The sequence below is a fragment of the Alosa sapidissima genome, chromosome 21 (assembly GCF_018492685.1).
Source record: "Alosa sapidissima isolate fAloSap1 chromosome 21, fAloSap1.pri, whole genome shotgun sequence".
NCBI classification, from domain to species: Eukaryota; Metazoa; Chordata; class Actinopteri; order Clupeiformes; family Clupeidae; genus Alosa; species Alosa sapidissima.
In genome coordinates this window covers 22,890,664-22,903,649 of record NC_055977.1, presented here as the reverse complement: position 1 = coordinate 22,903,649, position 12,986 = coordinate 22,890,664, and the positions used below count along the sequence as shown (strand labels likewise).

The following is a 12,986-nucleotide window of genomic DNA, read 5'->3' as shown; positions in this document are numbered from 1 at the left end:
ATGGTCTGAAGATGGTCTGTGCCAATTTTGGTGAAGATCAGATGAAATTTGTGACCTGTGCGAAATTGTTGGTGTTTTTGATCAAATCAAATATGGCGGCCGAATAAATTATATTGATGTGACAAGTTGCCCTCAGTTGACCTAAGGACCTTTCACAGTATTACCAGACACCACTAGTACAATTTAATTCTAAGCACAGCAGCAGCTACAGGCCAAAAGGCATGTTTGTGAATTACAGCGCCCCCTAGAGGTCAAAGGTCACCAAATTTCTTGAGGGTCCTCCTGATGGGGTCATGAGTCAATGTAAGTTTGGTTTTGATACATGCAAGGGTTGCTGTGATATGAGCTCACTTCCTGTTTGGCGGCTTCGCCGCAAATTTTGATTGGCTTTTACGGGCGAACGGTAATACTTCCGAAGACAAAAAGTGATAACTTTTGTGAGGCTTGGTCTGAAGATGATCTGTGTCAAATTTGGTGGGAATCAGAGAAAGTATGTGACCCCTGATACATTTTAATGATGATGAAATCCAAAATGGCGGAAAATCCATCATGGCGGAAAATGACGTCATAGGGTGCGTTGAACTCGGCTTGGTCCAAGGATTCCAACAATACCTGACTTCTGAAAATCGGACCAACAGGTCAAAAGTTACATGCATGAACGCACGTCCAACTTTGGCCTGTTGGTGGCGCTAGAGGGTTCGAGTTGCCGACATTAAACTTGGTGACATGAATCATGGGACCGTCCCCAATCAGTGTGCCAAATTTCCCAACCTTTACCATACGGTTCTATGGGCTGCCATAGACTCCCATTGCATATAATAATAACAATAGGAAAACGTAGAAACACAATGAGGTCCTCGCAGCTTCGCTGCTTGGCCCCCAAATACAACAAAAAGTTGTATTAGTACAATAACAGGTGAATGATCTTAGCATTAGAGGGTTTAACATAGCCTTTTCTTTAACTTTCATTCACTAGCAAATGATCTTGCACCCCCTTATAAAATCTGTCTCTCTGCCTCATTCTTTGAAACGCCGTGTTTCTGGAGAGAGGGAAATTAGCTGGAGTAATTTAAAAGCAATTCTACAGCATACATGACTCAAGCTTAGTACTGCTGAAGGAAAGGTGATTGTATTGCGTGACATTTTCTAGTCGGTGCAATGACAAATACATTTAGAATACTTTTAGAACTGCCTCGGGAGCAAATATCAATTTCCCCCAAAAAATAAAGAGGTATTACTCCATCGCTATATAGCATGTAAAACGTTACATCAGACAATATCTTGAACACTAGCACATGTCTGTGAGTAGAATTAAATAAGACTCTGTGACTCTATATCTGGGGATATGGTGGAACATAAATTACATTTTGTGTGAAACAGAATTCACATAAATGAAGTCTCTGCTTATTACAAAGTGAGAGAGAGTGAAAGAGAGATGGGTAGAGAGAGAGGGAGGGAGGAACCATTTTTGTCAAAAATAAGTCCTAATGTTGAGGAATAACCACTGTTAAAGCAAGGACAGATTTCTGCAATGCCAAACCTATACCTAAAAGTATGCATCAGATCATTTGTGCATCATCTTTCACACAAGAAAACGGATTTGTCGCAACAGCATGGAAAACTTACAGATGCACATGGGGACGTTGGCAGACCACTGGTTGTTGTCTTGGCAGGAGATGGTCTTCTCACCAATCAGCTCGAAGCCAAACTGGCACTCGAAGCGAAGCACATTCCCGTTGGAGAAGCCATCGCCCTCCCGAATGCCGTACAAAGGCGTCCCTGGATCCCCACAGCTCTCCTTGTCAATTTCTGTGGAGGAAGGACAGAGACTTAAACAGAGCAGCATGGTGATCTCTCCACAATGCAACTCAAAGCGTGGCACAGTATGTAGGCCAAGGAGAGGGGGGTGGGGGGGGTAAATAAATAAAAAAATAAATAAAAAAAAAACACATATAAAGAGACACGTACTTGCATTCTAAGACACGTACTTGCAAGTGTAACATCTACAATTCTCTTTCTTGCTTGGGAATGTGTTATTGAGGCAAACACCAGAAAATGTGATGACACTACCAATGGGCCATCATACTTCATACTTGACAGTCTACCGTGGATATGGGAGGAGATAAACCCAGAACAATGGTGAAGGCCCTGCTGTGGGCAGGCATGCTCTGATAAGCATAGTCCAACAGGAGAAGGAGATGGGGTTGAGTGGGGTATCTTGTGCCCTACACAAGGTCTCATGCATTACCCCCAGAGACACAAACACACATGCTCGCACACACACGTACGCACACACACACACACACACACGCACACACACACACACACACAAAGCCCTGGAGAAGCCTCAAGTGGGGTCACGTAGCCCTGGGAAGTACTGGATTCCCAGCTGCCTCGCATGGTTGGAGCGCACCGGGGGCCAGGTTGGAGAAGACCCCAGCACCGACCATACATCTTCCTGAGACGCGGAAGCAGCCGGCCGGTGCTGAACCCTGACCCCTGGTGAGACGAGACTGGTGGAAGCAGGAACAGCAGTGAGGGGGGAGGTGGGTAGGTGAATGGAGAGTGGGGATGCGATGGGGGGGGGGCAAGAAAAACTCCACTAAATTATATTTAGAGCAGAATCAATGTAGGCCCACGCTGGGCGGGATTTCAGACGCAGGTGTAATGGAAGCCGCTTGCGGAAGCGTGATGTATTGCATTAATTTCCGACATGACACTCTCTTTATGGGTCCCCACAGCGTGGCACCTCGCTGCTCAATCCAGAATGTGTGAGTGTGTGTGTGTGTGTGTGTGTGTGTGTGTGTGTGTAAGGGCTCAGAGAAGTATGCGTGTGAGTATGTGTGTGTGCGTGTGTGCATGAGAGAGGGTAGGATATGTTTACAGCTTTGTATTTTACAGCATTAAGGGGGCGGGGGGGACACACCAACTGCTTTGGAGAGCGGCCGGCATGCGAATAATGCAGGACAATGGCGCATTAAAAAGTGTAGGTTTGTGAAGCGCTAGCCCATGGGGAATTAGATAAAAGCAGGGCTGTAGTGACTGCCTGAACAATTCAGTTGTGCAGCCATTGGTTTACCTCTGGTCTGAAAAGCTATTGTGTTGGTTGGCATAGTTTCGACTACAGCGGAAGCAGCGCCGCGACAATGGAGAGATTATGGACCAAGGAAGATATGTGTTTTTCTGACTGTTTAGAATGCCTGCATGTCTACACAGCTTTAGGGTATGATATAAAAAGACATCCATACGACATCTGATCTATAAATTGTCTCTAAACCGGTTGTAATCAATGAGCATGCAAATGCAAACTGGGTCAGGCATGTGTGCATGTGTGTCTCTCTCTCTGTGTGTGTGTGTGTGTGTGTGTGTGCATTTTTTGATATTCTTGATCCATCTCTAATGTATAACACTCTCCTTCTGAAAAAGGAAAAAGGGCCTCATTAGAAATAAACTCAGCTTCTCCTAATGATTTGCATCCAATCAGATAAGATAGGTAGCATTGGTCTGAAGCTGCCCTAAAGCCAAACTAAAAGAAGAACTTTATTTATCAAAACCACTGCCACAGCCTGACTACAGACAATGAAATGGGCAAGTCAATTGGCTTGGGGCCTTTAGCTTTTTCCCATTAAACATAGGATTCTTAAAATAAGTACTTAGAAGTCTTTGCTCACCACATCGTGCGAGGCTGCTCATTTGCACGGCACAATGAGACACGATCGGTGCCCTTTCAAAGACATCCCTCCATCCTATTGCCATGCTCCACAGCAAAGACCACAAGCACCATTTTCACATGGAACAGCAATCAAGACAAGATAAGTAGAAACTCCACCACCACTGATATGAAAACGACGAATAATATTCTGCTTATGGAGGTAAAACTGAAATTGCCCATCGCACGTGCACATCTTGAATGGAGGCGCGCACTGGCAACTCATTAATGACCCTTGGGGCTTGCCGTAGCTGTCATCTCGCCTCATAAAATGCATATTAAGTTTGCGACCTCATCAGAGATCTACATACCCCACTAATGGCCTCTGAAGGTACTAAAGCCGTCAAGGCCGGAGTTTTCTCTGGGGCTCCGCACCAAGACGAAGTGAGTGAGTTAAGGCGCTCCCGTTGCATGTGGACGTTCACTCGCATGCCGCTACAACCGCTTCATGAATCAAATGCAGCACGCACTCACTGTAGGCTGAGATCATGTTCTAAAACAGGAGCATCCTTGGAGGGAATAACTGTGAGTGCTTTTTATCAAGCATATGAAAGCGTACTGAATATACGTAAAAGATGTGGTGTGTCTTATCACATGCACCAACATTCAAAGTAAGCTGATTATTACCTATATATTTAATAAAAAAAAGTATATTTTCATGGAAAATACACCTTCTTATTGTGTTGCAAGTTTAACTGTTTGAGGGACACCAAGACCCAGCTCAGCTCCGTTTCTGCATATTTAATAACTTGCCAAAATAATTGAGCTAATTTAATAACATCACCAAAACCCAAATCAACGTAACTTTTCCCTGTGCCCTTCCCACTAATGATCTGTCCCATATCTCCTAGCAGCCTGACCTGACCGGAACTAGTGAGAAAAACGACCTTCAGCTAGAATTGTCAAATAAAATATGCCATTATGTCAGAATGATGTAAAAGCCAGTCCCTGGTGTAAAACGCTGACAGAAGATGAATCAGCCGAGCGAAAGGACAAAAAGATATCGCCGTAAACGCCTGGCTAATGGGAACCTGGAATCTGACCACAAAACCAGACTCATCTTTCATGTTCAAATGACGGAGAGATTAGCTTGTTCAGAACATTTGAAATATGGTGTCGGCATGATACCTACAGTGATTAAGTCACATTTATCGTGATTTATAAGCGGGAAGAACGAATGAGCAGTCTTTTTTTCTCGTGGAGGTTTGCCCTTAACGACTATGCAAATGTGTATGCACAGATGAACAGGGCACACACACACAAACACAAACACAGACACACACACATACCACACACACACACACACACCAGTGTTGCGCGGGTTTGGTCACATGCGGCCCACGGTCGATATTTTAATCAACCCGACCGCAACTCGGACCGCTAATATTTAAAGGGACACCAGGCAACGTTTTCGTGTTATTTACTCATCTTCGTAAGTCGGTATGGTTAAATGACTCATTACAGGGCGAATGAAGACTCTCGCCCGCCCCTACTGCCTGTAGGAAGAATATCTCGCTTGCAAGTTCAGTGTATCGTACCCGGCGACCGAAGCAGTTTCAGTTTCCATCCTGCATCCACAGCACAGAGGGAGGCTAACGAAAAGCAGGCGATTGTTGCAAACGTGTGTATAATGGCAGAGCCGGCGAAGAAGCAGCGAAAACCCTTGACGGAAGATGCAAAGAAAAGGAAAAGAGTTTCAGACCGAGCGAGGGGGAGTTTCGTAGAGAAAAAGCATCAGGCTTGCCTGGTGTCCCTTTAATTAGGACAAAATTATACCCGACCCGCGATCCGACCCGCTTATTTACAAAATGTGTGCTTTTGGTTAGAGCCTGCATGACAGTAGGCCATTTCTGTAAAACAAACTAATTTATTTGAGAAACTTTATGCAGTAGGCTACTACACGCAATAGGCATGCAGGACATAATGCTTGCGCAGGAGAGAGAATGAGAATAATAGCGCAAGCACGCACGCAACCACCAAGGATTAGAACACTAGGATAAGATTTGAAGGCCATGGACATACATCTTTCTTTCGAAAACAGAAATGGTGAGGCAAGGTAGGCAAGACAGATACATTGCTGGTCAAAACGTTAGCGTAAGAACTGATTAATAATACTGAATGAAGCACAAAGCTTTACTAAAGCACATCCACTGTTTAAAGTTACAAACACAACGAACTAAGGTAACTTTTATGCATGCGCGAACCTATACATATATATACATATATACATACTGTATGGCTGTGTAGTCTGTGCCATAACATTTATTCCTGCAGGCTGCCCGTTTTGGCTGTCATTTTAAATGGCTTCGCAAGAAGTAGGCCTAGACCATAAATAACTTGTACTACTGTCATCTTCATTAACAACTTTTCCCAATATTTCCCATAGCCTATATCGCTTTTCCTGAAGGGGTGTCTATTATTTTAACTCGCGTCTTGCTTCTTTACTGTTGACTTTACTGTATTGATGCTTTACTGTATTGATGCCTTCTCGTGATATTTTAAAGTAGGCCTATATTTAATAGGAGCCTCCTCACATTCCTCCTTATTTCGTATTTATGCTAAGACACACAAGAGTGCATTAGGCTACAATTTAAATGGGCATCTTAAAAGCCTTTTCCCTTTCGTTTCCACCTCGTAAGCTCCACTACAGTAAAAGCGCATTGTTGTTTATTTTATCTCTGCTTTTTCGCCTATTGCGCAAAAGCCTCGTTATATCAATTTCTCATTCTTACAACATAGCCACGCCACAACACCAATAGGCCTACATACAGCCTATATATAGCCTTGGCACAAGCAAGCACACGTTTAACTCGAGAGGAAAATGCAGATTTCACTTACCAGATAAAGAAACCTCAAAATAGCCAACCTTACATACTACAGCGACTTAACATGCAACTTCTCTCTGGAACACCTTATCAGCTGAAGAGTAACCTTCTGCATAGTGCGCGACAACCCCAAACCCTCGGATGCGCATTAGAACTTATTTCGGTAGGTCAGTACTTGTGCAGCGCAGGCTTTTCCCAAACCTGGTGGTGCTTAAAATGCTATATAATACAACTGTGTTCAAAGCAGGATGAGGATAACCTAAGGTTGTATGTGTGTGTGAGCAGACAATAACTGCTTTGAAAATAGGCCATTTAACATTGTTTCACATTACATCCTATTGAACTCATTCCATGTAGCCTACAGAAGGATTGCAATAATAATGATAACTAGATGTACCGCATAGCGGTAGTCACTTAACCGAGGCTAGTTCCTGACGAACCAGAGATCCAGGAAGCAGAGATAAGGTCTTACACAGATCTCTGCCGTCCTAACAGTCACCCAGGTATACAGGGCATACAAGGCCAAATAGAGAGGGTGTCTGTACCAAGACTGTCAACTCTTACTCGACCCACTAGGGGAATTATTCGTAGCAATCTTATTACGATAAAAACTTCTTCGGTTAAGCAAATTCCTCCAAAAACGCAACTTACACTTGCTTTACTTAATATTCGATCACTGTCAAATAAAACTGCCTTGGTTAATGAAATTATTACTGACAATCATATAGATGTTATGTGCCTTACTGAAACCTGGCTTAAACCAGATGAATACCTTCCATTAAATGAGTCTACACCTCCCTCTCATTTGAATTATCATGTACCACGCCACACTAGCAGGGGAGGTGGAGTAGCTACAATCTATCAATCTAGTCTTCTCACATTTCCCAAGCTCACACAAAAGTTTAAATCTTTTGAAGTTCTAGTCCTCAATTTTTTAATACTGCCAGACTGGAAAACTAATCAGCCTGTAACTGTGGTCACATTGTACAGACCCCCTGGCCCCTACACTGAATTCTTAGAGGAATTATCCAAACAGAAAAAATACTTATATTGGGTGATTTTAATATTCATATGGATAATGTGAACGATTGTCTCACAATTGCATTTCAATCCCTAATTGACCATGTCGGGTTCTGCCAAAATGTTAATTCACCCACGCACCGAGATAACCATACTATTGATCTAGTCTTGTCATACGGCATAAACATATAGCAGTTAACAATCTTGCCACAACACCCGACCTTAACTGACCACCATCTAATTACTTTTACAATGACATTACAACATGCAGTACCTAATTTAGCTGAATACTACAGCCGCGTAGCCTAGAAATCTAGACGCACCCTAGCGGCGGCAAATTAATTTGCTCAGCCTGTACGTCTAGTATCAAACCATAGGGATTTCTATTGGCTAACACCGTGGATGTTATTCAATCACAGCGCTCTATTCTGTTAGAGAGTCTTAAGGCGGGCTTAACAGGATAACGACAGTCCTGCGACGGTGAACAACAAGGAAGGTGGCTATGGCGAACGAAGAGCGGTTGTTTGAATCGGCGTTGGCGTCAACTTTGGAGAAGTTGGACTTGTGCTTTTCTTTGAAAGTTGAGCAACACAATGCACTTAAGTCATTCCTTTCGAAGAAGGATGTATTTGCCGTCCGGATACGGATATGGTCGTAGCGCTGGCCTATTGCATGCCTAGGCAGTTTGAAAGACAATTCTCTGCCCGTCCCTTGGATTAAGCGAGGTGAATGGTTCGATGCCAGACTATACATTTCAATGATATAGGATGGCCCGCCAGGCTAACAGCCGCGGCTTATCTGAAAAAAACGAATGCAGACTTTCTAGAAAAAATTTCGCTTACGCTTGCCCCATTCCGGACTCATGTGGTAGGCCTATCAGAAGGCCCATTCCTTAATCCAGCCGAGCTCGACTCGTTAACTGATAATGTGATGAACTCATTACGCTCAACCCTTGATTCAGTAGCACCACTCAAAAAGAGAATGAGAAAACAAGTAAGGCATGCTCCATGGTATACCACACAGACAAAAACACTCAAACAAACAGCGCGTAAACTTGAACAAAAATGGCGTACCACTAAATTGGAAGTTTTTCGCCAAGCATGGAAAGATAGCCTTATCACCTACAAAAAAGCACTCAACGAAGCTAAGTCAACCTACTATTCCTCGCTGATCGAAGAAAACAAAAACAATACAAAATTTCTCTTTACCACAATCTCCCGCCTGACAAAGAGCCACACCTAAGTAACCGAATCTATCCCTATTTGCCTAAACAGTAATGACTTCATGAACTTTTTCAATGACAAAATTGAAACAATTAGAGATAAGATTAATAACCAATCAGTCTCACCAAATTCATACTCCATTGCTGAACGATAGCGAAAACATAATTGAATCACAGATGAGACGAATAACGTTGAATTCATTTACACCTATTGATTAGACCTTACTTCCACAATCTCTTCATCAAAATCTACAACTAGTCTTCTAGATCCTATTCCTACCTATCTTCTGAAGACTGCCCTCCCTTTCTTGGATAATGCTTTGCTCCAGATTATAAATAACTCACTGCTATCAGGGCATGTACCACAGTCGTTTAAGTTATCTGTCATTAAGCCATCCCTCAAAAAACCTACCCTTGACCCTAACAACCTGGCCAACTATAGGCCTATATCTAATCTCCCTTTTTTGTAAAAAATACTAGAAGAAATAGTGTCGAAACAAATTGGTACCTTCTTGCATATGAATAAAATCCAAGAATTATATCAGTCTGGTTTCAAAGCTCACCACAGTGCTGAATCAGCCTTAGTTAAAGTTTTTAATGACCTCCTCATCGCTGCCGATAATGGACATATATCAATATTGGTCCTCCTGGACCTCAGTGCTGCCTTTGACACCATAGACCATAACATACTACTCCACAGGCTTGAACATTCAATAGGCATTAAAGACTCAGCACTCGCTTGGTTTAGATCATACCTTTCTAACCGCAGACAATTTGTACAGGTTCACAATAAATTGTCTACCCAGACTATGGTAAAATATGGGGTGCCTCAAGGCTCAGTACTAGGGCCCCTGTTATTTTCTCTCTATATGCTTCCTCTAGGCTCAGAAATTAGGAAACATGGCATTCAATTTCATTCTTATGCAGACCAGTGGCGTAACAATAGTAGGTGCAGCAAGTGCAGTCGCACCAGGGCCCGTGACCTCCCGGGGCCGTCGTTACCCCCGCCTTGCCTCCTTTTTTCTTAGAACTTCACCATTAAGAATCAAACTATCAAATAAAATCGGCTAAATCAAATTACCATCTTTCTTTGTCGTCATACTGTTTTGCCAGAGTATCTTTCTTTCTACTGAGATGCAGCAAGGATTTCTGGGTAGGCTAAGTGATTTGTTGTGATTTTTTGAATGGATGGTGGCTGCACATTTCAGCCATTGTTCCGACCAAAATGCCCTTCAAACACGAGAGCGGCTGCAAGAAGCGGCAGGAGCGTAAAGAGCAAGGGGAAAGGGTGTACTGCTCTCATGTTTCTGACATTGTCTGTGACTGTGGCAACAGCTGAGCGATCTTTTTCCAAATTCAAACTTATTAAGACCTACCTAAGGAGCAGCATGGGGCAGGGGAGGCTCAGTGTGTTAGCTATCCTGTCCATTGAAAATACGAGAGCCAGAGCATTAAATATTGGGAACATCGTTGACGATTTTGCACAACGAAAGGCTCGTAAGATGGCCTTCTTCTAATGGCCTAATTCATGCATATTGGGGATTGTATGCATATGAATGATTTTATTTGGTTTCTGCACAGTTAAATAAGTTAGGCTACATTAAGTTTTGTTTCTGCACAGTGCGAGTTTATAAGCAAGCAATCTACGCTTGCAGTTTCAGCAGAGGGTTGAAGAGGCGCATTGAGTTTTCCCATAATTCCATGTGAGTTGATGTTAATGCAGTAATATTAGATCACCCTGGCCTGCAGGCTGTTAATAAAATTATTTTTAATGTTTTCACACGTAATGGATCCTATGTAGTCGTGTGTTTTTTATTTGAAATTGTAATCTGTAACTACTAAACTACTTCGGTGCCTCAGGCCCTTTGCTTAAACAATTGAAGTCACCCTTAATGTGTATTGCATGTATTAGAGCTAATTCATCCTGGGCCAAAGTAAATCGGTATGGGGCCCGCGTAGCACTTGCACCTGGGCCCACCATCGGTTTGTTACACCACTGATGCAGACGATACACAACTATACCTTTCCATAAAACCTGGCGAATTGACTCCGTTAGCCAAACTTGACACATGTATACGAGACATAAAGACATGGATGACAAATAATTTCCTGCTTTTGAACTCCGATAAAACAGAAGTCATGGTTTTAGGTCCTAAAATGATGAGGGATATCCTATCCTCATCACAGGCTATATTTACTGATCTTCGACTATCCTCATCCACAAGTGTTAAAAATCTAGGAGTTACAATTGACGAAGACCTATCACTAAGTAATCACATAAAACAGATTACCAAAGCTTCATTTGATCATTTAAGGAACATTTCAAAGATAAGGAAGTCTTTATCCTTACCAGACGCTGAGAAATTAATCCATGCTTTTGTCACCTCAAGAATTGATTACTGCAATGCTCTATACGCTGGCTGCAATAACACCTGTCTAAAGAGCTTACAGCTTATACAAAATGCAGCTGCTCGCACACAAACTAGAACTAAAAAATATGAACATATTTCCCCTATCCTGGCATCTCTACACTGGCTGCCTGTTAGAAGTCGCATTGACTTCAAAATATTACTTCTAACATACAAAGCCATTAATGGCCAGGCACCAGAATATATTAAAGATCTCCTAGTCCCATATAACCCACCCAGACCGCTACGATCACAGAATACTGGCCTTCTTGTAATTCCAAGAATCTCAAAAACTACAGAAGGAGGCAGAGCTTTCAGCTATCGCGCACCCCTCCTCTGGAATAATCTCCCTACCTCAATTCGACTAGCAGACACACTCCCTATTTTTAAGTCTAGACTTAAAACATACCTCTTTACTGCCTCCCATAGTTAGGTATGGTGCGTGGAACTTCACCCACCTCAGGGTTTTTTGGAATGGACCACCCTGCTGAGTCCTCGTGTGACTGGCACCCCAGTCGCGCGTGTGATGGTGGTCACTGACCATACCTGCGCTGGTGTCGACTACCCCTCACCATGCCTTAGTTATGCTGCTATAGCATAGTGCGGTCATGGACTTTTCATGTGTCACGCCGTACAACCTCCCCCCCCCCTCTCCTCTCCCCCCTTCTCTCTCTCTCTCTCTCAACTCTCCCTCTCTTGCCTATTCTCACCATGGTATACTGTAACAATATATAGTACTACTGATTACTTATTGACATTGACCATTTTGATTTTCAGTAATACTAACCCACTCTACATCTCTCTTTCTTCCCCCTTACTGGCCCGTACAGCCTAGCGACCCACCACCTACCTATGACAACTCTGCCCTAATAACTGGCCCGTCTGCCAACCCACCACATGCCCCTTGACAACTCCCTTCCCCTGGACAATTCCAAAGCTGGACTATTTGAACTTTCTGTCACTAAATCAGGAATAATGAATTACCATACCGGATACGTAATCATCCCACCTCTTGTAACTTTCAGCTCAAGTGCTTTTAACACCATGTCTTATTCTCTACACCCGACTATCATATGCATTTGTCATGTATACAGACCTTACTGTCATGTACTGACCCTAGGCAGATGGGTCAGGCCCTTGAGTCGTGGATCTGCTCGAGGTTTCTTCCTATATATATCTCCAATTCTAGGGAGTTTTTCCTCGCCCCTGTTACCCATGGGCCTCTCTCTTGCTTTTCTTTTCTTCCTTTCTTTCCTTTTTTCTCTGATTGCCTACATTCTGTAAAGTGCCAGGATACATGTGTTATGTTTTGGCGCTCTATAAGCACAATAAATTGAAATTGAATTGAAATTATTTATTTATTTATTAATAAACAAAAACATCTCTGTCAGTTCCATGCCGTTTTCAACAGCTATCAAAAACAAAGGTCATTTTTGGATGGATGGATTTTTTGTGAATGTTTCTTCTTCTACATAAGATTTTAGTTCATGTGATACTTTATTGTCAATGCACAAATTAAGTAACAGTAGTCTGAAACGAAATGCTGTTTTACATCTAACCAGTGGTGCAAATAACTAACATGTCCAAATGGGCCTTGATGAAATGCGTCGCTAGACTGTTCATACACATTTTAACGGGCCAAAGTTGAAGAGCTGTTGTCCGTTATTGTTCGTGCAAATATAGGCTGATTGATGTTCCCTTGCATTGTGTAACTGAGGTCCATGGCTAGTCTGGCTTTCACTAGACCAAGCTCAATCTTTTAAGAAATCAAAAAATAAATAGCGGGCAGTCCATAGGCGCCC

The 12,986-nt window shown here is 42.8% G+C and overlaps 1 protein-coding gene across 1 annotated transcript in view; it reads right to left on the bottom strand.

The window, feature by feature from the left end:
* The window catches only part of csmd3b (CUB and Sushi multiple domains 3b), a 387,713-nt gene that overhangs the window by 155,210 nt on the left and 219,517 nt on the right, over nucleotides 1–12,986 (bottom strand). Inside the window, 1 exon segment of the mRNA XM_042077517.1 lies at nucleotides 1,627–1,809. Within this exon segment, the coding sequence (XP_041933451.1) occupies nucleotides 1,627–1,809 (183 nt within the window).